The 25,043-nt window shown below is 38.5% G+C and overlaps 5 protein-coding genes across 7 annotated transcripts; 2 read left to right on the top strand and 3 right to left on the bottom strand.

The window, feature by feature from the left end:
- Positions 1 to 594: 594 nt before the first annotated feature.
- LOC117389143 (cytochrome c oxidase copper chaperone) lies at positions 595 to 2,007 on the top strand. Of its 2 annotated transcripts, none has more exons than XM_055230555.1 (4): positions 595 to 665; positions 1,106 to 1,220; positions 1,300 to 1,400; positions 1,841 to 2,007. In XM_055230555.1, exons 2-3 carry the CDS (start codon positions 1,117 to 1,119, stop codon positions 1,382 to 1,384), a joined length of 189 nt encoding a protein of 62 aa, XP_055086530.1. In that variant the 5' UTR covers positions 595 to 665; positions 1,106 to 1,116; the 3' UTR covers positions 1,385 to 1,400; positions 1,841 to 2,007. The 2 variants fall into 2 exon arrangements, with proteins under 2 accessions (XP_055086530.1, XP_055086531.1); XM_055230556.1 differs by having other exon boundaries at positions 619 to 648.
- Positions 2,008 to 3,165: 1,158 nt separating this feature from the next.
- On the top strand, positions 3,166 to 7,335 carry popdc2 (popeye domain containing 2). 2 transcript variants are annotated; one of them, XM_033986748.2, is made up of 4 exons: positions 3,166 to 3,952; positions 4,546 to 4,654; positions 4,977 to 5,364; positions 6,718 to 7,335. In XM_033986748.2, exons 1-4 carry the CDS (start codon positions 3,459 to 3,461, stop codon positions 6,798 to 6,800), a joined length of 1,074 nt encoding a protein of 357 aa, XP_033842639.1. In that variant the 5' UTR covers positions 3,166 to 3,458; the 3' UTR covers positions 6,801 to 7,335. The 2 variants fall into 2 exon arrangements, with proteins under 2 accessions (XP_033842639.1, XP_033842638.1); XM_033986747.2 differs by having other exon boundaries at positions 4,977 to 5,498.
- A 462-nt stretch (positions 7,336 to 7,797) lies between these two features.
- On the bottom strand, positions 7,798 to 15,432 carry pla1a (phospholipase A1 member A). The gene is made up of 11 exons (XM_033986745.2): positions 15,164 to 15,432; positions 14,123 to 14,342; positions 13,293 to 13,470; positions 13,102 to 13,210; positions 12,214 to 12,315; positions 11,986 to 12,078; positions 11,729 to 11,893; positions 10,685 to 10,774; positions 10,209 to 10,314; positions 9,188 to 9,337; positions 7,798 to 7,902 (listed from the first exon to the last, which is right to left on the bottom strand). Exons 1-11 carry the CDS (start codon positions 15,231 to 15,233, stop codon positions 7,818 to 7,820), a joined length of 1,368 nt encoding a protein of 455 aa, XP_033842636.1. The 5' UTR covers positions 15,234 to 15,432; the 3' UTR covers positions 7,798 to 7,817.
- Positions 15,433 to 15,974: 542 nt separating this feature from the next.
- Positions 15,975 to 17,831, bottom strand: hsd3b1 (hydroxy-delta-5-steroid dehydrogenase, 3 beta- and steroid delta-isomerase 1). The gene is made up of 3 exons (XM_033987039.2): positions 17,630 to 17,831; positions 17,227 to 17,391; positions 15,975 to 16,818 (listed from the first exon to the last, which is right to left on the bottom strand). The coding sequence occupies exons 1-3, from the start codon at positions 17,778 to 17,780 to the stop codon at positions 16,013 to 16,015; spliced, it is 1,122 nt and encodes a 373-aa protein (XP_033842930.1). The 5' UTR covers positions 17,781 to 17,831; the 3' UTR covers positions 15,975 to 16,012.
- Positions 17,832 to 18,244: 413 nt separating this feature from the next.
- si:rp71-68n21.9 (kelch-like protein 13) lies at positions 18,245 to 24,798 on the bottom strand. Its single transcript, XM_055230390.1, has 10 exons — positions 24,794 to 24,798; positions 24,669 to 24,722; positions 24,238 to 24,374; positions 23,666 to 23,829; positions 23,461 to 23,593; positions 23,235 to 23,263; positions 22,398 to 22,701; positions 21,260 to 21,439; positions 20,999 to 21,112; positions 18,245 to 20,004 (listed from the first exon to the last, which is right to left on the bottom strand). Exons 1-10 carry the CDS (start codon positions 24,796 to 24,798, stop codon positions 19,508 to 19,510), a joined length of 1,617 nt encoding a protein of 538 aa, XP_055086365.1. The 3' UTR covers positions 18,245 to 19,507.
- Between the last annotated feature and the right edge of the window lie 245 nt (positions 24,799 to 25,043).

Raw genomic sequence — 25,043 nt, 5'->3', positions numbered from 1 at the left:
AAGAAACTGGGGTTTACATCATCCAAGGTAAATCTTTTCGAAGAACAGCAGCTGCTCTAATGTTGCACATAGAGGTGCAAATGTTTTGTACATACGAATAAAAAAATGCTTATTTGCTCAATTATCTAGCACGCAGCTGGCCATATGAGTCTTTGATACTGCTTACGCACGATTTTCCTGCTCTGACGCACAAGAAAGGTGGGGCATGCTGCCTACATATTAGTTAACTTTGTCATATTAGGCCCCTTGTTTTTTATTCCTTATTTCCGTGTGCATCATCAAGGTATGCCATATCTGACATTAACAATGTAATGTCAAGTAGACCTTTGGCTCATCTTTGATCTACTGTCTCTACAGAGCAAGGCTCTGTTAGGCTACACAGCTATTTTACTCCAATAAAAGTATTCTGCAATGGGGCTTAATATCTTGTATTGTGTAAATTTATCAAGTTTACCTTTATTAGCCAGCAACTTACGTTGTCTGCCCACCATGTGTCTGCCTGCCAAAAAGTGTGAAGTGGAACTATTTATCTGTGCGCATGTTCCAAACCAAAACTACAACTCCCGGAATGCTCTGTTGTTTCCACGTGACCTTGCGTAACCTTAGACACACGTAAGGCGAGGGCACCGCGCTGTTTCCGTTTTGAAGGTGAAGCGTATTTATCCGTAAGTTATTCTAATTATTTAGAGCACAATAACATTATACGAAAAAAAAATATTATTATTTCATGAACACGACAGGCAAAACCTGTTCGGGATTTAGCAACTAGCCTATTCTGTAACTAACTCACATTATCGATGTAGCATTATCGATCTTCGTATGCCATGTTTAAACTAAATATAAAATAAAATTATATAATTATAATTACAATTGGCATCTGAGATTGTATGCAATTTAGCATCTGTCTTTTGGAACTAAAGTAAAGCTAGGATGCTAATGGTTAAATGCTAACTGCCTGTTATTTCCCTGTGTTTGTGTCGCGTGATGCAGTTTACTCCTGCGGTGTCGATTAAGATTTATTTGATATATGAACTGGGTTGTTATGTGATATTGTACTGTCCAGTGTTCAATCACATCCATTATTTCCTATTTGTTTGTTTCTCAGTTGCTGCAAAGATGTCATCGCTTTCTGCTGCCAGTGTGGAAAACGTGGTAGAGGAGAAAAAGCCCCTGAAACCATGTTGTGCTTGTCCAGAAACGAAGAAAGTCAGGGACGCCTGGTAAGTTTGAGCCAAGATATTTTGTTAGATCAGGTTCTAAGACCTGTTTTTTGATTGTGTTGTAATCTTGTTTCTGCAGCATTATTGAGAAGGGAGAGGAAAACTGCACACAACTCATAGAGGCCCATAAAGACTGCATGAGAGCGTTGGGATTCAAAATTTAATTAAACTTTGTGTGTGGTAAGTTTATCAGTTACCTATTGTGAAAGTTGGAACTAAAAGCGTTATAATTCTATGTTAACTGTCTGTTATCTGTTTTATTATCTTTGTTTAAAAAAATTAGGTCCAATTTTCATTTATTTTACTTCAAATTGTCAAATTATTATTAAGAAATACACCACTACAAATGTATAATAAGTCATGATTTGAGCATTTTGTAATGGGGTTTTCTCAGTCAATTGGGACATCGTGTAACAGAAGTGAGCTGGGAGAGGGAGGGGTGATGAGAGGGGGCGTGGTCTGTGTTACAAACATGCAGAGCTATGGCGTGTAGTTCACATTACACTTTGACCTGTTGTGTGTAGTAGAGGAATGCAAAAGCACCATATAATATGTATTAATAAACTTGTGTTATAATTTCAAAGACTAAGTGTAACCATGGATTTTGGTTTGTTTTTCAGTGCCAGTGTCTGGATGCCTGCTGTGTAGTGTTGCCTCCTGATCTTATTTATGACCCTAATAAAAGGGAATATATACTGCTTCAGAGACTCCCCATATTGTCCTGGATTTTTTAATATGAAAAACTGTGGATATAGAATAATGTGTGAATAAAATGTTCTATACAAAAGATGCGTACTGTATTTTGGTTTCTATCAAAAGTTTCAGATTCAAAACAATGAAGTATATTTTTAAGAGTTAAATCTGCAGAAACCCACGTGAAAGGGGTCCAGTTGCTGACTGTGGTATGCACTTAAGCCCAAAATAAACTGTCCACTGAAGTCAATACTCGACATATCTGCATTCTTATGTGTTACTGAAGTGTTGGCAGAACACCGTATTGACACTTTGGACATTTGCAAAATTTGCTTTCACAAACAATTTGGCTACAGTTGTAGGTGAGTAAAAGGGAAGTCTTTCGCTGTTCTCTGTTATACAATTCCAAACTTTTTATTGTAATAATGTAAAATACAAACTACTATAACTGCATTATTCAAAAAAAAAAACCAATCAGCATTGAAATGTTTTTTTCCAAGTTGGAAAAAAATGTTTGCTGGTATAACTGGAGTACATAAACAGGACACACATTGTCAGAATCAGCAAAGCTTTTCCTTTGGTGAAGTAAATTGGCAATTAATTATTGTTACTAAACTGACTAAATTAGTTTATAATAATAAGAATAATGATACTTATTATTATTACAATTATTATACATTCTTATTATATGTAGATATAAATATAGGCATAGATAAGAAAGATAAATTAAAAACTACTAAAAATCTAAATAACCAAGCAGTAAAAACAGTGTAAATAATGTAGGTACAGTTAGTTACTTTGACTTTAACTATAATATAATGTGTTGCCTGCATGACTGTCAAGATACATGCCATTATTTTTCGAGATAGTAAATACTAATTTCTGTCTGAAATACATTTTGCTGACTTTACATAGAGCCAAGGAGCTTAACCTGAAACCTGACCTGTAGACTCCTCCCTGTCATTGCAGTGCCCCTAAATATCCAGTGACACTTGTCAGTGGTGGCTCAGCTCTTGAAGACCATGTGAATGGAGCACCATTTTAAAGCTGTTTTATACTGTGTTGTTTTTATGGGACAGTGAGGCTATGTGACATATTTGTCAGACCCCTTGCTTCCTCTCTCTCTCTCTCTGTGTTATGTTAAGTGCAGGCCTGCTTTCTGTCCACCACTCTGTCCTCCTTGGGTTTCAATTCCAAACATGGTTATCCTTGTAGGGCCCTACTGCCGCCCCCTGTCCCTTATCCCCTGCTCTTCCAGCTGTTAGTTGTGGACTGCAGGCCAGGCGGGGGTGATCGAGACAAACTGAACACGCACAGAAAGCAGAGGGGACAAGCGAGACACATAATGAGAGCAGACCAATGAAGCTATTCCAGCTGTGTTTCAGACAGAGCTGAGAGGATTTCTTCACATTGAAGATTTGTTTTTACCCCTCGATCAAATGTTTGTTTGCTGATATTATTGCCAGCTGCAGTACGTGGTTTGTGGTATCAAGAGTCAGTGGATGATTATTGTTTTGTATTTTTTCTGCCTTGTGATTTAAGAATATGGATTCAAATAACTCTACCCTGGAGGACCACTTGTTGTATGCCCCTATTTGCAATGGATGGACCAATAACACAGAAGGGGCCCTCTACCAACTGGGCAACACCATCTTGTTCCTGGGCTACATGGGAGGCAGTGGAGCCTATGGTTGCCTCTTCATCTTTGGTTTTCTGAGCCCAGCTTTCCTCTGCCTCACCCTCTGGGGTTGGATGACCATGTGTGGCTTGGATGTGTTGAGCTGGAATGGGCTGCTGCTGTTTGTGTGCCTGATTCAGATTAGTCACCTCTTGTTCCGCCTGCACCAGGAGGGGCTGCCTAGCGAGGAGCTCACCTCCTTGTACCAGGCTGTGTACCTACCCCTGGGAGTCCCTGTGCATGTATTCAAGCAGATCGCTGGTGCCTTTGAAAACAAAGTTGTGGAGCTTAAAGCAGGAGAAACATATGCTGTGGAAGGAAAGACTTCCATAGACCAACTGTCGTTCTTACTGTCTGGCAGGTGGGCACTGTGTGTGCACAAGAGATATTGTAAACAAGTTAAATACAGTTCTGAAAAGTCAGATTGATATACCACTGTTCTTAACTTAAAACAATTTCTGATTTTTGTCCAAGATACAGTACACATACACACAACACACACACATCCTGTTTTATTTTTGGAATAAGGTCCTATTTATGACATGTACAGGAAGCGTGTCTTCATCCAAACATTGTGGAACTTGAGTTGGAGCCATGGGTCCAGTAAACTGTTGTAAACAGAGTATTTCTGTCTGTGACTCAGCCATCATCAGCTGCTTCTCATAACTTTGCTTCTGTGACACTAGTTGTGTCTTCCTAAAAGTTGACCTTTCTCACACTAAGACCACTCTGACAAACCACTCTGTAACAAACAAATATCACCCATTTGTTGTAGTTTTGATTAAAATATGTATTGCCTCTGAGACAGCACATATACCAAATGAATTGAAACAGAAGTGTAACACTGAAGATTGCCATGAACCAAGCCAAAATGCATTTTCCTACTGTTGACTGATTAGAAGGATTAGGTAGAGTGTGTCCTAATCATTGTGTTTGTTTGGTCGTTTCTTTCAGGATCAATGTCTCTTTGGAGGGGCAGTTCCTGCACTATATCCACCGCCACCAGTTCCTCGACTCTCCAGAGTGGGAGTCACTCCGACCAAATGAAGAAGGAAAGTTCCAGGTACAAACCTAAAAGCTGTTTACACTGTCAACTTCACATATTGTCTGTATATTTACTGTGAACACAGGCACCAGAATACCTTGGCTTGGATACTGATATTTATGTATTGTCAAGTTATTCTGCTGCTACTTTGTCTTCTGAATCGATTATTTTAACTCTTCTGACACAGGCAAAATACCGTAGAAAGATGTTCAATCAGCTTCATAAATATCAGTCAAGCTGTTTTTCTTTGCTCTTCTCTCATTAAATGGATAAACAATGATGAAACAGGTAAACCTAATAACTTTGAATCTAAGTATTTTTAACTTGTCCTCTTCTCCAGGTGACCCTAACCGCAGAGGAGGACTCTCGTTACATCACATGGCGTCGACGGCGCCTTTATCTGCTCATGTCCAAAGAGCGCTACATTGCTCGTCTGTTTGCAGTCATGTTGGGCTACGACATCGCAGAGAAGCTGTATAACCTCAACAACAAGCTGTACATCAAGAGCGGTGTGCTCCTGGACATCCGTCTGCCCAGCCTCTACCATGTCCTTGCCCCATCATCGCAGGGCAGTGAGGGTGGCAGTGGGAGTGATGGTGGTCTAATAAAAGATCCTAAAGGGGAAGACCCATCTCCAGAGGACCAGCCATCTGACGTGTCCCAGCCTGAACACTGGAGAGATCCAGAGAAGCCCACAAGTGACCGCTGGGACCCAGAGCTGCCCTCGGGTGAGGACTCCACCAGCCTGGTCCTGGAGGACTTTGCTGATGTGGCAGGCTCCTTAATGGACTATGGCAGTGAGAGGGAGTATTTGAGGTAGAGGGGCAGGAGCTAACACACAGGGTCACCTCTTAAAACACATGTAAGTACCGCACCTGGGCTCAGGAGGGTGAGGGTGCATGCAGCAATGCTTACACTGCACTTACTAATCTCCTAAGACTTTATGGGGCTGGAGGATGGTCATTTCAAAATCCACCACAAATGAATGATTGGTATTTGTCATGTGAAAATATTTGAACTGATAGAACAATACAATAGTGCAATCGTATATGAAACTAACCACAAAAAAAGAAAGAAAACTGTCTTAATGGCTGGCTATCCAAAGAAGGTAATAGATAAACTGACTTAAATTAATTCAATAAAATTCAAAAATGGCTGCGTTTTATACATGTGAACTGATCATCACTCAGTCCAAGTGACCTATAGGCATTTTTTAAATGTATACTATGCATAATTACAGATGTTTTTTTTTTTTCTTCTGGCTACTGTATGGCTGTAGTGACAATGAACCAAGGCCCAATAGAGTCTGCTGCCACAAACTGCTCTATAAAGATTTGGATTATTATCCATTTTGATAGTCAAAGATTAGAGCTGCCGCTCTGCTTTGGCCTCGCCTCTCTAAAGCCTGGCGTCTCTGGTACAGTAGCAGCAGTGGTAAATTTAGTTCACAAGGGGAAACATTCTTGCAACCTGTATAAACATTTAGCAGCAAAGAGGAGTTTTAGTTCAGCTGTGAACTATGTGTGGCTGTGAATGTACAGAGAGGAGCGGGTGAGCGGCTGCAGCTGCTGTGCCTTTATCTAATCAGGATTACAGATTGTAATGCTAAGGATGTCCAAAAAAATTCAGTGCCATGCTTAATCCCGGGTGCCCCCCTGTGCTTGCCCATGTACGCTGATCTGCCCCTCGCCCCTGGCTGCCCTCACTCAGTCACAGGTGCAGAGTATCACATTTTATGGACTCAAAGAGCAGCAGTGAAGGGCTTGGATTGGTATATCCCATTGGTTAAAACCACAGTAAGGCAGGTGGATATTACACTGGTGACAGATATTCAGTGAGGAATTTTGGCAAAAAAAAAAAAAAAAGTTCTAAATTCATGGATGAAACCATTGTGAAAGATAATTATATCATGTCATATATTGTATTTCCACAATAATCTTGACCAATTCAGATACAAGTTACATATCAAAATGTATTGAATAAAAATATTATGGATTGAAAGAAGTCTGCAGATAAAATACTTTCAGTTTTCCTATGCAAAGGTAGTAAAAGGTATTTTTGTATCTTTTTTTTTTTCACAGACGAAGACATTGAAGATCCCACACCTCCTCGATTCCTGAGAGGCCGTGCTCCATTGGCCCCGACTGAGACCCCCAAACTGTGATCGTCCTGGAAACACTGTCATGTTCATACACTGTCCACAAAATGCACTGACTGCCTTTGGGTTCAATGGGAGAGGCTAAAACTACTTACTTTTCATTCTCTCTTTTGGGTGGGATTGGGAAGTGGGATTCTTTTCTGTAATTTTATACAGACCAAGTTGTGCCTTGTCTGTTACGCTACATATTTTTCTTTACTACACAAAACTTTTATGAGTATTTAACAATTTGCATCATCACAAAAAAATACTTATATAGTATATGCATAGTTTGATTTCTGGTACATTTCGGAAACCTCAAAGCATGTTGTTTGGAAACACCAGCGCCAGTATCGTCTGTCCTACCCTGTGATGTTTTCAGTCTGTAAAGTAGAGAAATCTGATGCCTTGTGTTCACATTTTTTATGTCAAAAACAACCTGTACACTGTGAATTGTGTGAATTGTTACTGATAGGACAAAAATATGTGTTCTGGATAGATGTTTTTAAAGGGGCCAACATTTCTCAATAAAGCTCTTTGAGTACAATACATTTGTCTGTATACTGTACAGAAACATCAGATAATAACACATATGTTTTAGGTGTTCAAATAAAGAACCAATACATAATGTTAAATAACATCTGTACAAGGTCCTGTTTCTAAAAGACACCTTGATAATGGTAAAAACAGTTTTAGTCCTATTATTATTATCTTAAATAAGTTCAATAATGATGTAGCTAACATAAACAGGCAAGTTGTGACACAAGGTGTAATTATTTCACTTTTTTTTTTTTATCTTGAAGGGTATATATATATATATATATATATATATATATATATATATATATATATATATATATATATATATATATATATATATATATATATATATATATATATATATATATATATATATATATATATATATATATATATATATATATATATATATATATATATATATATATATATATATATATATATATATATTCATACAACTGAACAACTGTGTGCAGCAAATAAACACAGTTTTCACAAGTTTATTCAGTTACAGACCTGTATTAAGTCATGTGACCAGGGAACTCCACGACGAACATCAAACTTGTTCACACAAAGGGGTGTCTCCCGTCTAGAATAAACACATTTTATGACATTATTATATTGTATTCATTTATGACTGTACAACTGTCAGGAATAAAACTTTTCAAATGGCTGGAATCTATCTACAAGAAGCTGGGGTACTACTCTGTCACCAATGAAAATATTATTCAGTGGAAAATATTACACAAATAGAATGATAGTGGATATTATCATTAAAACTGCCCATCATACAGCTTTATTTCCCAAACATAAAAGAGTGTTTAGCTCAAAAGTATTACTAATTCCGATAACAGGATGATAATAAAAAAAACAAAAAAACAAAACACTCTTTCTTTAGACATCAGAATGTGATTTTCCATATTAAATAATAGTACTTTCTTTAATATTACCATTTAGCCTTATATCTGTGTAATCCCTCAGTCAGGTTCCATAGTGGTCCATGTGGCTTTTTTAGTATCGATACCTGCACAAATAAGTATCTAGTTTTGATACTAGTTTTAGTATCATTTAGTATCTGATTTTTAATACTTCTGACAACCCTATTAGACAGTGTCATAATTTGTCATAATTTAAGTTTTATTTGACATGAGTTACAACAAGGTACACGATCCAACTATTTTAAGTGTTTGCTAAAGTATACTGGACAGTTGTTCTTCCCAAAGCCATTCTTCTGTGGACAAATGCAACCTGCAGCTGCTAAACCTCAAGTGTTTTAATAGACGTAATGTTCAAACTATTCACTGCACTCCCTGTATATTTCGTCTCCATATGTGGTGATCCAACAAAGCCAGATCTGGGACATGTTCAGTTTGTCAAACCATAAATGAGATTCAGTTTGTATAAAGATAAACAAGGCTAATGTGAGGAGGTATTGTTGAGTCTATGGACTCTTTAAATGCTATGTCATCACAATGTTCAAAATTCCAATGGAGGCAACTGGAGGAAACATGAAGTAGAGTCTAGACTATAATCCATTTTCAAAGACTAGCTGACATCAGATCTTAATGCTAATGATCTGAAGTATTTTAAACCAAAATAAACAACACTTTTGAATTTATGGGAAAAGTATGTAATATATTAATAGATAAAAACTATACAAAACCAGCTCTGATATCACTCATATGTATCCGAGTGGTTTAAATTTTCCTCACCCACCTTGATTTTGTGATATTCTGTGGTTAATCACAATTCCCCATTCAAATCACACTATATTCCGCTCCACTTTTGCCCCTAGTCGCTTCTATTCCAGAGTGTTTTTCTTGCCAAACTTTTAAAGGGTCAAATCTATAGGTACTGCGTTTAGAGAGTTATACCTGGGTAACTGCAACAGACACACAGATCGAACATGGACCTCTGCCTGTCGATAAAAGCGCGCCCCGGTGTTTCTCATTATGATGGAGTCAATTTCACAGAGAGGAGCCTGATGAGCCAGCACTGTCCTGTACACTGTTTTATGTGTCTGGCTGGAAACACACACAAAACAATATGTTAAAACTATGTGACATAAGTAGGATTTAAAGGTGGACTGCGTAACACCCAACCAGAAAATTACACGGTGTACCTTGAAACAGCAATTTCTTTTTATTACATAGCATTTGAGAACTGAGAGAGTCAATAAACACTACACAAAGGATGATTTCTCCTCATAATCTTCCTTTCCTCACCTCACATGGCCCAGTCCACACACACACTCACACTCACACACACACACACACACACACACACACTCAAACACGGTGACACACTGTACTGTCCTGCACCTGGCTCCAGCTCCACTCTGCTCTCAAAACAGAAAGTGCACACTCATTCTTTTCTGTGAGAAAAACCTGCTGCCAGCTGTGTTCTCTCTGGGTTAAGGACATGCATCCCGCCAGCTTCTGACAGTTACTCAAATATAATGCATAGAATTTGACTTTGGAAAGAGAATAATAACGAGTTGCTGTCCGTGGAATAAGGGCAAGGGTGGCTAGTAGTCAGTTGCATTTAGTTATTAGTGTATGTGTATGAGTACTCTTTACGTAACTTTTAAGAGTAGTAATAGCTTCTACTTAACATTTTGATTAAAGTAACAGTGCTCTGACTTGAGTCAAACGTTTAGTTCCCACTGTGAGTAAGTTGACAAGTAATTTAAGTTTTATGTTGATAATATTAAAAGATTCAAACATTTGTGCTTCTTATACCTAATGTTCAGATTTTTTGTCTTTGGAAATACTACTCAAGTAGTATCTGCAATCCATATGTTTTTTTACTCTTTCTTGAGTAAACATTATGGTTACTCTACCCACCTCCTGCTATGTTAGATAGTAATAATGGGGTAATATGTTTAATACTTACAGTCGAACCCTCTTCACCACTTTTTGGTTTCCTTTTACCAGAGTTAACTCCAGCTCAGCACTTTTGTCCAAAGAAGCAACTTCCAGCTCCACCAGAATGTGATGAGCTGCACAAAACAAAACATTTAATTTTTATTTTAGACAATGTTAGGGAACAGAGGTACTTTTTAAATGAATGTGATGATTGTTAGTTGTTATCTTCAGTATAAAGACTCTAAAGAAGTCTAAAATACACAACAAAAACCCCGTAGAACAAAGAGAGAGAATTATTAAATCCAAATGACAAAAAAGAATGAACAATTTTTGAGCAGTCATGAAAAATGAGGTACTCAACTTGAGTGGTTATTACTCTGCAAACAGACTGTGTTTTTAAGACAGAACAATATGTTTCTTTGGGTTGTCTCATGGGGCAGGAAACAGAATACACTGGTAAAATTGACTGATAGGAAAAACCCACCAATTGATAAATGCACTCACCACAAAAAGGTGCAGATGAAGATGTTATTAAAAACACTTTCTGCTCTTTGGGCACTGGTGATACAGAGATACCACTGTTTTCTGATAAACCTGTGACAAGAGGAGATGGTAAGTGGGCATTATTTCTTTGTGATAATAGTTTACAGGTGTACATTAAGGGTGTACACCCCATGGTCATGTAATCTAAATTGATAAACAACTGCCAGAGGATGCCAAACAGAGCGCTACATATGACTATATCATAATTATCAATGTGCAGCTGGTTCACAACAGTAATGTTTGTAACATAAAGTTTGTAGTTTAATCCAATTGTGTCCTTGGGCAAGACACTGTGTAAGAGTATACTTGAAGAGGGAATAGGCCAGGGGTGTCCAAACTTTTGCCATTGAGGGCCACATATAAAAATATGGACAAAGCTGAGGGCCAATTGAGTCGCCAATACAGTGAATACTTCAAATCTGTGTGTTTATTACAAGTTTGACTGAACCACTAGACCTGTATTCATGCTTACATCGTCAGTGGGACACAATAAATATTTGAGATGTGCAGTAAGTAAATTTTCAGAAATGTACAGTAAAAAGTACTGTTTAAGGTAATATGGGCCAATTCACCTGGAAGCTTGAGAGCCAAGAAAAATTGGTCTGAGGGCCGCATTTGGCCCCCGAGCCACAGTTTGGACATGCCTGGAGTAGGCTGTTGCTGCAGATTAAAAGACACTTTTCTGTCTCCTATAAGTTAAAGATGCTTACCTCTGCTGAGCGATGAAAAACCACTTAATAGTACTAGTGTTTGCTCTTATCCTTTGCCTTGTGTTTATTTAGCACTTTGGTTTGGTTTGGCTGGTTGTTGAAATCTGACCTTCAGTGTACTCAGTGGGTAACATGTCCACTGTAGCACTTTAATTTTTTTTTGTAATGTCTTTTGTGATGACTTCTACCTTAGATTAGTGGGAGAAATCCTAGGAAATGGGTGTTTTTTCTATTTTATAATGTTGTGTTCATGAAATCAGAAAAGCACAACACAATTAAAGATATTTAATGTCACCTATAACTGGACACGTCCCCTTGAACACGTTGCAGTCCACACACTGGCCCAGCAAGAAGTCTTCATAACTGGTGCAGGGCAGAGCTGCCAGTGCGCACGAGCCGTTCAGTGCGCTCATATAGACGTGCAGCGCCCTCATGTGGTCACAGATTACATAGCCGTACACTAATGCGGATGAAAGTTAGATTAAAAAAAACAACAAAAAAAAAACAAAAACATTCTTGTGCTACGTTTTGTTTTGAATATTTAAAACTTACTAGAAGCAAATTTTGAGCGAGCACATCCGGTTTGGTCATTCCCCCCGTTCAGAAAAAAGTCAACGTGACCAACCGGGATGGAGATGCCAAAATCTACATTGGAAAAGTGTTTCAAATGAGTAAAATATGAGTAAACAGTATTGAAGTGCTTAAATATATACTAGTCTACTTAACATAAGAGTAACGTCTGCTAAAATAATATGGGTCTTATATGGGTAAAAGCCTCACAGTCTGAGTCGGTGTGAATCACGTCAACAAACTGGGCATCTGATGGGTCCAGTCGATCAAACGTGTCCGCTCTTTTGAACATGGGACCAGCTGGATCTAGAGCTGTAAGTAATGCAATACAATATAAGAAATGATGTGATGTTAACCAATGCATGTTTAAAGTGTGTCCACTGTACAGATTTAATTTGCAACTTGTGCTTCTAAACATAAGTCTTTGGATTGGATTGGACTAAAAGTGTAGATTGATCAATTGGCTAATAATCAGGCCTTTATAGACGTTCTCATATTCAAAATTCCATATTGTTAATTGTTCGGTTGTGCACTGTGTCTGAAGTTTTTGACTTGGACTCAAACAAAGGTTTCTGCCCTCCTCACACTGAATGAGTGCATACAACAGTGGTGCATTGTGCTGGCTGATGTGTTCAGGGACATGAGGACAATGTGTCCTCACAGCTCCGGAGTGACTCTTATCTCACAGCTATAGAGCTTTGAATTGTCCAGCACTGAAAGAGCGTAAGGTTACACACAAACACTACCACATACAGACCCCCACAAACGCACGCAGAAACAAGTGGACATTGTCTTTTCTCACTTTTGTTTGGGACTCCACACAGATAATGCAGGTGTTTGCAAATATAATCAAAGAGACAAGTTTTTAGTAACTCAGTTTTTATCAAAAGCTTCTGGAAGTGGTTATGTGTCACTTAAAGGCTGTGTACCTTAGTGTAACTTTTAAGATTAAAAAAAAAAAAGCACTGTGCCCATTTAAGCACATTGTTGACCTATGTAGTACTTGTTTCTTCCTAAATGTTACTAAATGTGATTCATCGTATTCACTTAGAGATCATGTATCTTATCAGTCATATACTATTGTGGACATAGACTCACCTGTGATCCGTCCAATCTTTCCTTCAAACAAAGTTCCCACAAAACCAGACACATGTGCTCCCAGACTGACCCCAATGAAGTGAAATGACTCCAGCTTACTTCCTTGTTTCTGTCAAAAACAACATGCTTTATTGCATCAGTACATCTTGAATAACAGCTACATATAAACAGCACATCTAAGCTTTCCAAACCTGTAGTTGGTTGATGAGGACTGAGATCTGCACAGCCACCTCTTTGTAGCTCTCTACCACCAGGTTATAAGCAAAAGACGCTCCGTAAACCCAGTCCACAATCAAAACATTCACATCCTCTGCTCTGAGCAAGGCCTGAGCCAAGTCTATCACCCAGGACGGCTTACTGCCCATAGCCCTGCACAGAGTTAACAAGAAGTATGTTACAAAAAGGGAACATATAAAAATACTTCATCTGAGTAGCCATTTAATTTAGTTATGAACAGGATCTATGGAATGTCTGACTCATTTAGCTTCAAATAAAATAAAAAAAAAAAAAACATGCCAGTGACAAAACAACAATGCCAGTGGAGTGGATAATATTAGTTAATTTATTTTTTGTAGCTGATGTGATCTGTCACAATACTGGGGCATTACCCACCAACACCATTACCACAGCAATTAACAGTTCAAAAGAAAACTAATATGTCTTTCGAATGGTCAAAAGTTCACAAAATGTCACCAATCGTAAGGAAGTTGCCCCACAAACAGAAAGAGCAATCCTTTGACAAGATAACATTTATCACTTAGAGTTTGGAGCTTTGTGATTTATCCATTGCAGGTTCACAACTGTTCCCTATAACAGTGATTCTTAATGATAGGTTCGGGGCCCAAAGTACAACCTTGACCAGTTCCTTGAGTACCCCAGTAGAATATAATGTATTTAATGTGAAATTGAGCCCCAGGTTACTTTCTGCAGAAAAAAGTCAAGCTCCAAAATACCTCACACAACCAGGTTTCATACCATATATTATCTAATGGTATTCATCAGTTCAATACTAGCTTCTCACCTGTATCCATGGACGATGACCTTTGACTTCAGTGAGGTATTGAAGTAAGGTGGAAGCTGTGTTTTTGAGAGGGACCCCTGGCTGAAAACTTGAGCACATTCTAGGTTGTTTCTCGTCAGTAGCAGATACCGGACCTGCAGCTTGGCCCTCTGTCTGTACTGCTGCCATGTGGTGTTGGTGAGGTCTGCACATCCATCATCTTCTTGTTGATCAGCCACACCTGGAAATCAAATAATGATAAATGTGAATAAAAATAAGACATGCAGCAGATGAGAGACTGGAGCTTGTGGTGGAAATAACAAAGATGTCAAGGTTCTATTATTTCAAATGGGGTGGATAGTATTAAAATGCATGTGCCAGGTTAAACTACTCATTTCACTAAAACATAGTTAACATGATGTAAGATTTTACAAGAACGTTGGTAAGTTTATCATTTTACTTCCTGGCTGAGACATGGGCATCACTTGTGACATAGATAGAGATAGTGCCATACGGTTATCTAGCTACCATAATGTTAACAAGGGCCAAAACTTGTCTAAATTGTAATAGTTATGATAAGATTTATAAAAAATTAAATAATGACATCTCTATTTTTATCTGTTTTTGCATGTATTCCTGCATTTTGGATGAAACGTTTGGCGTTGGTGACACGAGGCAACTGTTTTAGAACTGGTTCCTACTTCCTGTGTTTTTATACTTTTTCTCTCAACTTTGCAATCTGCAGTGGTGCAAAACCATGAGTAGGCTATCAGCCATATGCACTTTAAGAGGCAAAAACAAAAAGGAAATTTGTGTAATGAAAGAGGATGCAGATGTTAGTTGATGTGAGAGAGGAAAGGTGTTAACTGCTCAAAGTTAACTGTTTGAAGGTTGTAAAATGGCATCAACATAAGTATTTGTTTGTTTGTAGCAAGGACTGCACGAGAGTACATTATCTCCAGCAGAACACTGCATTAGCCTAAATATTGTAGTCAATATGTCAGATAATATGCAAGCACTTATCACAGCTTATCACTGAACAAACAAAAGACATTAACTTACCAAGCACTTCTGAACCTGATGACTGGGCCAGTACACAGAGGAGAGCAGTGACGGTATATCGCCAGAACATTTCTTGAGTAAAAATGACTGAATGGAGAATTTTCAAGCAGCTTTTCTTCAGGCGTAATAGTCCAGATTGGTGCAAAAGAACACAGTTTAAACTCTAAAATAAGGGCAGAGACCCAGAGGAGACTGTAGACCTCTCCATGTCTCAGTTCTGCATTATAGTTGTATGTATGTACAGCTGTTGCCTTTTCCCTCTCTACTCTGAGCTCTTTTCCTGGCTGTGGATCCATGACCCAGGTGGTGGTCAATAGCTGTTTGTTTGGAAAGGCTGGACTCTGGCCTAAGCCGCAGCCCTGTGTGTGGTTCAGTGTTCATTGAGGAGGGGTCATACTGTTGTGTCTGAGGACATCAATAACTGTTGATTAAATCTGAATGATTTTTCCATTATCAATGCTTATGTAATAGATTTATGTAAGTGGTAACCTCGTTAGCAACAGCATGATATCTGTACATTACAACTAATCAGAATGCCATCCTCTGTGTTGCTTTGATACACTTTTTGAACACTTTACCTAGAAAGATATTTTGAACAATCAAAGAGATTAGTGCATTATGGTAAATAACAAATATAAAGACAACATTTCATTTGGAAAAAATATATATATATTTGTAATGCAAACATACTGGGACCATTCATATTTTTTTTCTTGTTTAATTAGCACAACATAATAAAACATTCACTTCCCTTTGCACTTAGTTGCAAAACTATGGCTACAAGAGGTACATCTTGTCATGTGATCATGTGATTACAGTGCGTACAGAGGAAGATATAGTATTAAATAATCATGTTTCTAATTTCTCTCTGACTGCAGGTAGCTGCCCCGCAAGCCACTCTATAGTGCTCTTACGTGCCTCTTGCCAGCTGTATTGGGGGGCATATCCCAGCTCTGCCTGTGCCCTCTTATAGGAGAAAGTGAATGGTGTATTTAACATTGTGAGCAGATGTCGGTTCAGTGGTGGGACCAGGCGAACGAAAGGGCGCAGTATTGTACAAACCACCTCCAACAGAAAACACAACACATACAGCAAACCCAGGGGCATAGGCAACTTGTCCTGGATACTGAAGCCCAGAGGGGACATCATCACATGGTTAAAGTCTGAGTAACTCACTGGAGGCGTGTTGTCCGATATGAAGTAAAACCTCCCACCTACGACATTTCGTTTATTGGGATCTTTTAGAGCACGTGCTGCTTGGAGATGAGCCATTGCTGCATTGCCAACATAAACAGGATTCACCTTTGCTTCTTTTAAGGACATTCGGTACAAAACATTCCTGTTGCGTACACCATCTGCCATATGTCCCAGGAGGAAGCGGCACCCCTCTCCGTAAATGTACATGGGTCGCAGGGCGCAGGTGGCCAGCCGGGTCCCATCGGGCAGTAGTTCACCATTGGCCTTCAGCGACCTTTCTTCTGCCTCCTTCTTGGTTTTACTGTAGGGAAACTTGAGGGAGCATTTGTACTGTGTCTCCTCTGTCCCGTTGTAGATGGGTTCACCGGAAGGGTTTGGGCCCAGCACCTCTATAGTGCTGGTGTAGATGAAGGAGGACACGTTTTCTTCAATACAAGCCTCCAAGAGCAGCTGTGTACCTGGATTAAAATATTACGTTTATTCATTCATTATTTCTGGATTCAAATATTACAATTATTATGATTGTGTTTACTTCTGTTCAGTCACATTCAAAGTTTCTACGTTTTTGTTAACTTAAAAAAATAACTGTTATGGAAGGAGTCTCTTTAATTTCAGTTGCGGGGGAATTTGTCCTCTGCATTTGACCCATTCTTCAACCACACACACCTACATATGAGCAATGCACGTTTATATAATAATCAATACATGAAATTTACATAGACTAGAGCTTTTCAAAAGAGATTCAAAGATCCAAAGCTTTACAATGACACATCAAACATACTTTTAAAAATACAGCGTACAGTGGTAAACTTGTGGTTGGAATACGACTAAAATTGAGTCATTATTTCAGTTAATTAGGTGTTTACCTTTTACGTTGACTCCATGCAACTCACTGAACTCCACTGATCCGTCCACATCAATGATGGAAGCCACATGGAAGACAGTGGAGGCCCCCCGGCAGGCTCGTCTCAGGAAGGCGCTGTCCCGAATGTCTCCTTCATAGGCACGCACCCGAGTGTCCCCTCTGCAGTCTGACAAAACAAAAGCAAGATACAATTCTGTGCAGCTAAATCTAGCCAGATCTTAGCCTATCATATCCCGGTATTCAACCAAATAAGGGGAAATACACAAACTAATGCTACATTCTGTAAAAAAAAAAAAAAGTCAAAATCCCTTAAATATACACATCAAAACTCATCATCAGCCCGCTTGTAATACAAATTATACCCACATATTTACAATAATAATTAAAATGCATAAACATTTTACCTTTAAAACTCTGAACATCTTCCAGTTTGATTTGTTTGTCAACAAGTCGGATTTCACTTAGACTCTCCTCCTCCAGCAGCAGCCTGATCAGTCTCCTGCCCAGAAATCCACAAGCGCCTGTCACCACACACATATCCCCATTCAAAGCCATAGTAGACCGTTCAAAATTCTTCTTCTAAATAGCAGCGAATACTCCTCTTTCCCCCTTTCAAATCTTGGATTTCTTCTGTTGCCGATGCACAGCAGGTTGTGGTGTTTAAGCCTTAGCCATGCACTTTTTGTAAGGCCAAAAGGAGAAAAAAATGACATAAAAACATGTGGGTTGGACTTCGCCATGTGAGGGAGGAATGTGATGGTTTTAATCTTGACAAAACAAGTTCTGGGAAATTTTACGCCCCAAGGTTAGGGAGAAGTACTGACATTAATTTGACTAAGATCTTTTTCAAATTGAGTAGGTACATGGTGAGCTTGTTAAAGGGTTGAAAATAAATGACAGTAAGAACAAGTTGTACACATAAGTTTGGTTTTTTTTGTTTTTTTCCCCAAAGAACGGTTGTATAACAAACTCAAATATATTAAATTCACAACAAGGTTTTTTTTTTTTTAATTTTATTTCAGTCTGGTTCCTCCAGTGATTCAAAGCATAATTTCATTTTAGTGCTTTTGGACACGGTCTTTTTGTTGCTCTTAAGTTACAGACAGTTGTTTCCTGGAGGCTGTAATGCAATTCAAAACTTAGTCTAAATTGTTTTGCAAACTCTTTACTGTGCTACCCCTTTAAATTGTAGTCCTTGGTTTTATCTGAAGTTTGAAGGTTGAAATCACAAGGTTGTATGACTAATAAAGTCAATGTTTAAATTAGTAGACATGGCAAAGTATTTATTTTTAATTTTATGCATATTTTATTTGTGAAGAATATGTTTTGTTATTTAAAAATCAAGATATGTCAGCAGTAAAGTCAAAAATCATTATTTGACCACAATACTGTTTGCCTTGTAAAATATGCATAAGAATATAGCACGTTTTTATAAGTGCACTTTAAGTCAGTCAGTTTTAACAATGTTGTGGCGTCCTCTCTTTTATCTCACAGAATGCTTTACAACAATTAGGAAGAATAAAGATCTATGTCTGCTGGGTTATCTGCTTTGGTTAACTTTATCTTTACTATCAAACGCAATTTGACTGATTTTTCATGGGGAAGTTTCTTGGCCAATTCTTTTCTTAGTAAATGTGTTACCTACATATGGAATATCTGGGATGCACGGTTAAATATTTGCATTAAGGCACCTTGTTTGTAGTCATTGCACACAGCTGCAGAGTGCATGTTCACACCTAGTGAACCCACAGACTTCCTGTTTGACTTCATTTAACTGCTTACAGTGATACACTTTTGTCAGACAATAGTTTCACACAGTGGAACACATGGAGCAATATATTGTATATTATCACAATAATTGTTTTTATGATCTACAAGACCTGAAAAAAGCTGATTAACAAAGAACATAAACTTGTAATGTCATACTCCAGTTGGGTATTCATGGGTTTTAGCTTCCTGTATTTTGAGGATTTTTTTCAATTCCAAATACATAATTAGTTTTAAATTGTTAATTGCTATGGCAACAGTTATCAAAAACAGTTATAATTTCTCACCACATTGAAATCCACACTTTTGGTAACAATTGTGCTCTTTTTGTAACAATTTTTGAGCCCATTCCCATTTGTGCAACATTTGAACCTCAACCAAGACATTTTTAAGGTGTTTGAGTTTTGAGCACATTTCTGATGAATTACAAAAATATAATCTGATTACATTTACATCAATATATTAATTTTGTCAATACTGCCATTCCTCGCTTCACACACCCCCAAAGTTCTCCATCAGCAGCATGAGGGGTGCAGCGGACCCTCTTGTATCTCCACCTCGTCCACTGACCCCTCTGGCAGGTGCACAGTCATTGTACAGGCCCTGATCCCCCCTAGTGGCTCCAGCACATTAAAAACTCTGTCCCAAACGTCTTTTTCGGGATCATACCTCTGCACTATGTCTACCATGCAGCGGCTGTTCCAGGAATACCCCCCCACCACATACACCTGTCCGTTAAACACCGTCACCCCCACGTCACTTTGTCCGCGGGGCATGGGCGCGACCACGGTCCACTGGTCTGTAGCGGGGCTGTAGTATTCGCAACTCAGGACGTCGTCGTAGTCACTGCACCCTCTGAAGTGGTTTCCCCCCATCACGTAGAGCCGGTCCCCCACGGTGCACATGCAGTGAAGGCCACGCAGATCAATCATGTCCGCCCTCCGAGTCCACGTGTCCGAGCCGGGGTTGTAACTCCAGAGCTCCTTTTGAAATGTGTCACGTGTGATGCCACCTACAAAAGAAATTATTTGTTAAAAGGTGAACTACGTAACTTTTCTGACAGAGGGTCTGCTAAATGCTTGTCTCCATGGAGATATTATTACTTTCCCTGGAATGTTCCACAGTATGACATCAAACTGATGTTGCATTTATTCAATTAGATGTGGTTTTATTGCCCAAAAATACCTTCAAAAATACGCATATGTAATTTCTCCACAGATATAATGCCATACTGTGGAACATTCCAGGGAAAAGAATAACATCTCTATGGAGACAAGCAGAAAGAACATAATGCACCTTAAAATAAAGAACTCAGTTTCAGTAAAAGTAGTTTAATTATATGTTTTTCTTGAGAATGTTAAGATAAACCCATGTCTCTTATCAAGTGCATGAATAAATAAAAATAAAAATGTCATGTTTATCAAGGATGTGCTTTACAGTAAGTAAATGTAGTATGTTACTGACAGATGAAGTAGTGATCCTTTATTATTTCTCGGTATTATACTGGACAGTTGACTTAATTAAACTGCGTAGGAGTATGCTCAAAGTCCCACAGACCATGAACTTTACGGCTCACGGTGACTAATCAGAAACTGCATCTTTTCTTCACATGAACAAGGACCACTTCCTGTCCAAGGCGGCTCAGAGGCAGCCTGAGAGTATGAAGAGGTTTCTGTAACCAGGAAGTGGGTTCAAATAGGCCAGGCCTGCATTTTTAAATACAGTAGTGCTATGAGTGTTCACATAGAATGTCCCTAACTCATGCTTATGTTTAGAGAGATTGTCTTTTGTCACTTTAAATAACAATACTTTATCTATAACACTTTTCTGCTTTTCTGTTCATATTGTATATTTATACATTTAGATTTTTATTTCTAATAGCTTATGCATGCCTTTTCTATTTTTTACTTCCGCTCATGTTGCTCCATTTTGCCAAAACACTTTTCCATCTTAATAAGTTGATAGATAAGGTGTATTAATTTTTTAGATATTCTGTTGCCCTGTACCTGAGATGTACATGAGATCCCCATGGACGGTCCCGGCATGTCCATAGTGCGGCTCCAGCATGTTGGTCACAAAGGTCCATTCATTCTTTTTCAGGTTGTAGCATTCAACTGTGTCTGAGAAACAAATTACAACAGAATATTGACCTAATGTTTATTTTTGCACAAGAAAGGATTGAAAAATAATAATTATGAATAGTTAATAATAAAAAATTGTATATATTTTTAAACAAATAGATATAAAATAAGAAATGCATTACTTACCAATCTCTCCTGTAGCATTTCGTCCCCCCACTGCGTACAGTTTCCCTTTGAGAGCGCTCAGATGGAAGAAGGTCCTCTTTTCGTTGAGTGAAGCAATCTGCAACCACTTGTTAAATCGTGGGTCATAGCGGTATGCACTGTCGATAGCAGTTTTACCCTTGGTGTCATAAGTACTCTGCCCTAAAGAATAAAAAAAGAAAATGCTTGTAAATTATGTGTTTTATATGTATAGGAATGATATACAAATATACATATCCCAAACTTATTATAATTATGAGGAGGCTTTAATTTGTGTAATGGGAACAAATTGGGTAGGATTAATTTCTATAGGAGATTGTTAGATGTGGCAATAGAAATAATGCTCAAAGAATGAAGATACTGACTCTAGACCTATTACATCCCAATTTATAGTTATATATATTATATTATAGTTATAGTTTTATGATTCAATTCTTATCCCTGGGAAACATACTTAAGGTTAAATATATAGTTAAGGTTAAAGTAGAGTAGGGATTGATTTAATTAACATAAACAATACAGACTTTTAATCTGTGCCATTTAAGACAAAACATTTTTAAATTTCTTCCTCCAAAGTGTGAACTCTGCTGCAAACCACATGATTTTATTGACAGAAGAATGGCTGTAGACCTCTCGATTCAAAAACCCTATACTATATCATTGGGGATTAGACATTGCTGATTAACGATCTCTCGATTTTTTAATTAGCTGCCCAGCCCTACGTTAAAGGTATACAACTCCGTAAGGAACAGTACCACAGGAGGCAGTGTCTGGGTGAGGCTGGGCTTATCAGGTATTCTGCAAAAAAAGCTTTGTTAAAATTTTTCAAACGTCATCGCTGTTTTCTATATAGGAAATATGCCAGTTCTTGTGGATTTTATGGATATACATCATTGTTTGTTGAATCTTTTGCAATGGGAGTACACATGGTAAAGCCACACTAACATTAAACCTTTCATACTGTCCTGCGGGCCACAATATATCCTCTCGTGGGCCGCAATTGGCCCCCGGGCCGCGTGTTTGAGACCCCTGCTCTAGATCTTGAGATGGGCTTGATGTGACTACCTTAGTTTCATATTCAATCAACATTTGTATTGTATCTATTATAATATTTTCAAACCTCCAACGATGAACAGAAACCCCCCAAGCAGAGCCACTCCATGCTGGTATCGGGGGGACTCCATTGGCTCGAGTGCTCTCCAATGTCCCGTCTTCTCATCGTACAGTCTGAGCTCACGGCTGACCACCAGCTGCTGCCTCATGACTCCACCCAGTGCTAGGATGTGGGTGGAGTCAGACCGTATCTGGGTCCGCTCGGTCTGCAGGGCCGGCTGCATGTATGGCATCATCTGGTAGTTACTGGCCTCCAGGAGCAGGTTCACACAAGCAGCATCTGTGCGCATCAGAAAGTCCCCTCCATCCTCCTGGCAGCACAGTGAGGGAGAAACGAGTAATTTTAATCACATTGTACTGAAGTAGTTATTTAATATAGTGTTGTTAAGAATAATAGCAATGTTAACAACAATCATTTATGTTTAAATTTCGCATAAAATTTTTAATTATTTGAAAACTTTTTCTTCTGAGTAAAATGATCCTGATCTATAACACTTTCTTAAACCTACACACACTGGTCAGTTGTAGTGTGTTATTGACCTTTTTGCATTTTTGATTCTTGGGATTTGTCCTAAGATGTTTTAAGGATACAAGGCCACATTTTCTTTTAAATACAAACATGTTGGACTTGTATGAGGTGGGTACATTGCCGTGAGTCATTTTAGTGATTTGCAATAAAAAGTGTCCATAATGTTTCAATGTCATGTTTTGTCTGATTACCTACATGCTAACACATAAAGCGTGTGTATTACTGTAGTCCCAGTTTCTTTGCATTTAATTATTTAATGCATTCACTTGACTAATTTTGATTTAAATGAGTGAATGCTTTTGCAGCTCTACCCACCTCGGCCTGTGAGATGTGAATGAGGTTTCAGCTTTCTGTATACAGGTGCCATTTTAAGTACTTTTTACCATTCAAAAGGTAGAATGTATTGTTTTGAAATGTTTATTGCTATGGCATCGGCATTTCAGGTAAATTATGACTACTTTAGGAGACTAGTAGTATATTATAATGACAATGTAAAGTATTGTCCAAAGAAGACACAGTGTTTTGTCTGTCCCGTTCCCACCTGTGAACATGGCCTTGAAGTAGTCACTGGACGAGGCCATGATAACTCTGTGAACTGGGAATTTTTCATTACTGTCTCCAGGAATCAGAACCACATCACAAAGGACATCGCTGACCCGAAACGAGTCCAGACCCTTTGGAAAACAAATGACATTTGTTCAAGTTAAATAAGAGTAAAACTAAAGAGAGTTGCCACAAATCAGTACCTGCAACACGTCTGACTCATGATCTTTGCTGATGAAGACTTTGGACAGCGGCCTTGGAGGAAGTTTGGGCTTGACGGATTTATCAGGCCGTTTGGGTAAAGTTGACATGGGTGGAGGCAGAGGGGTGGGTGGAGGAGCAGGAGCAGGATAAGAGGGTCTGACACCTGAAATCAAACCACGCACAAAACTTTTTCATTATTTTGTCATGTTACTTTTCTGGTGGGTGTTTCATCACCTGTTTGTCTCCATAGAGATTTTATTGCTTTGCCAAGAATGTTCTAGAGTTGGCATTTAATTTATCTGTCTTGCATTTATTTAACTCCAGGTGTTGTTTTTTTTGTTTTTTTTTTTACTGTTAAAATGAAAACTACACTGAAAAACATGCATTCTAATTGTGAGCGGTGTCGCCCCTCCAGAGATCTGACATGTAACTTGGCTTAGTCACCTGCTTGTCACCATAAAGACAGATAAGTACCATAATAATGCCATTCTGCAGAACATTTCATGCTAAAACAAAAACATTTACATGGAGACAAGCTGGTGGCAGATCCTCCATGTACAGAAGCACACACCTTGTTGCACAGGCTCAGGTGCTTCTGGCCTCTCCGGTTGGGCCTGAGCTCGCGGATTGTCCCGGTGTCTACTGCCCATTCGGGACAGTCTGCCTCTGAGCCCCCTGCCCCCTCCCCCAACATCATCACCATCCGCTCTATAAATAAACACAAACAGGAATTTAGCACTCTGAGATAGACCTAAAATATGACAGATTCAGATTTTGTAATTAAATATTGATTATTTAAAGTCATATATAAATAGCACATGCAGTACGTTTCCTGATACATTTTATTTTATGCATGATGAGGAAGGAAAATGAGGAAGTACCTTGTGTGAACTACTTTCTTAAAAAACATTACGCATACGGTCATATTATCATGCACAAAAATAAATCCCAATTATTTGCTCACAATTTGATACATTTTGCATAAGTAGGATTGAAACTTACCCAGCATCAACGGCCTCTCTGGGTTGAGGGCTGCTATTGCGTCGGGAGGCCCTCCTAAAATGAAAACATTAGTTATTATATGTAAAATATCATTTATAGACAGAAAGAAGAAATGCCACATGTGCCTCATCTTAATCTAATATCACCATCAACTGTAGTTACTTAAGAACTGATCTAGCACCAACCACGTGTGAAACAATGCAAGTTATTTTTCTCATGTACTATTTCAATGGAGTGTACACAAATACAGCTACTTCTATGCACGTAAACATTGCTTTACTTTATCTAACCGCCATACAAGAGGACAGAGTTCTTGTGCTGTTCATTAGTAGTAGTCGTTTCTGCACATAATTGTCAATGAAGTATTTGCATGGC

The sequence above is a fragment of the Periophthalmus magnuspinnatus genome, chromosome 21 (genome assembly GCF_009829125.3).
Source record: "Periophthalmus magnuspinnatus isolate fPerMag1 chromosome 21, fPerMag1.2.pri, whole genome shotgun sequence".
Lineage (NCBI taxonomy): Eukaryota > Metazoa > Chordata > Actinopteri > Gobiiformes > Gobiidae > Periophthalmus > Periophthalmus magnuspinnatus.
The sequence above is the reverse complement of the archived record's forward strand: the minus strand, read 5'-3'. Positions and strand labels throughout refer to the sequence as shown.

Coding starts and splice junctions, on each gene's coding strand:
- LOC117389143 (XM_055230555.1), top strand. CDS start 1,117: ATGTCATCGCTTTCTGCTGCCAGTGTGGAAAACGTGGTAGAGGAGAAA. Junction 1,221..1,299: donor AAGAAAGTCAGGGACGCCTG/GTAAGTTTGAGC, acceptor TTGTTTCTGCAG/CATTATTGAGAAGGGAGAGG.
- popdc2 (XM_033986747.2), top strand. CDS start 3,459: ATGGATTCAAATAACTCTACCCTGGAGGACCACTTGTTGTATGCCCCT. Junction 3,953..4,545: donor TCGTTCTTACTGTCTGGCAG/GTGGGCACTGTG, acceptor CGTTTCTTTCAG/GATCAATGTCTCTTTGGAGG. Junction 4,655..4,976: donor ATGAAGAAGGAAAGTTCCAG/GTACAAACCTAA, acceptor CCTCTTCTCCAG/GTGACCCTAACCGCAGAGGA.
- pla1a (XM_033986745.2), bottom strand. CDS start 15,233: ATGTTCTGGCGATATACCGTCACTGCTCTCCTCTGTGTACTGGCCCAG. Junction 14,343..15,163: donor ATCAGGTTCAGAAGTGCTTG/GTAAGTTAATGT, acceptor TTTGATTTCCAG/GTGTGGCTGATCAACAAGAA. Junction 7,903..9,187: donor TGTCTGTTGCAGTTACCCAG/GTATAACTCTCT, acceptor TGTTTATTCTAG/ACGGGAGACACCCCTTTGTG.
- hsd3b1 (XM_033987039.2), bottom strand. CDS start 17,780: ATGGCTTTGAATGGGGATATGTGTGTGGTGACAGGCGCTTGTGGATTT. Junction 17,392..17,629: donor AGATGTTCAGAGTTTTAAAG/GTAAAATGTTTA, acceptor TTGTTTTGTCAG/ACTGCAGAGGGGACACTCGG. Junction 16,819..17,226: donor GCATGGAGTCAACGTAAAAG/GTAAACACCTAA, acceptor ATTTTAATCCAG/GTACACAGCTGCTCTTGGAG.
- si:rp71-68n21.9 (XM_055230390.1), bottom strand. Junction 24,375..24,668: donor AGAGAGGCCGTTGATGCTGG/GTAAGTTTCAAT, acceptor GTTTATTTATAG/AGCGGATGGTGATGATGTTG. Junction 20,005..20,998: donor GGATCTCATGTACATCTCAG/GTACAGGGCAAC, acceptor TTTCTTTTGTAG/GTGGCATCACACGTGACACA.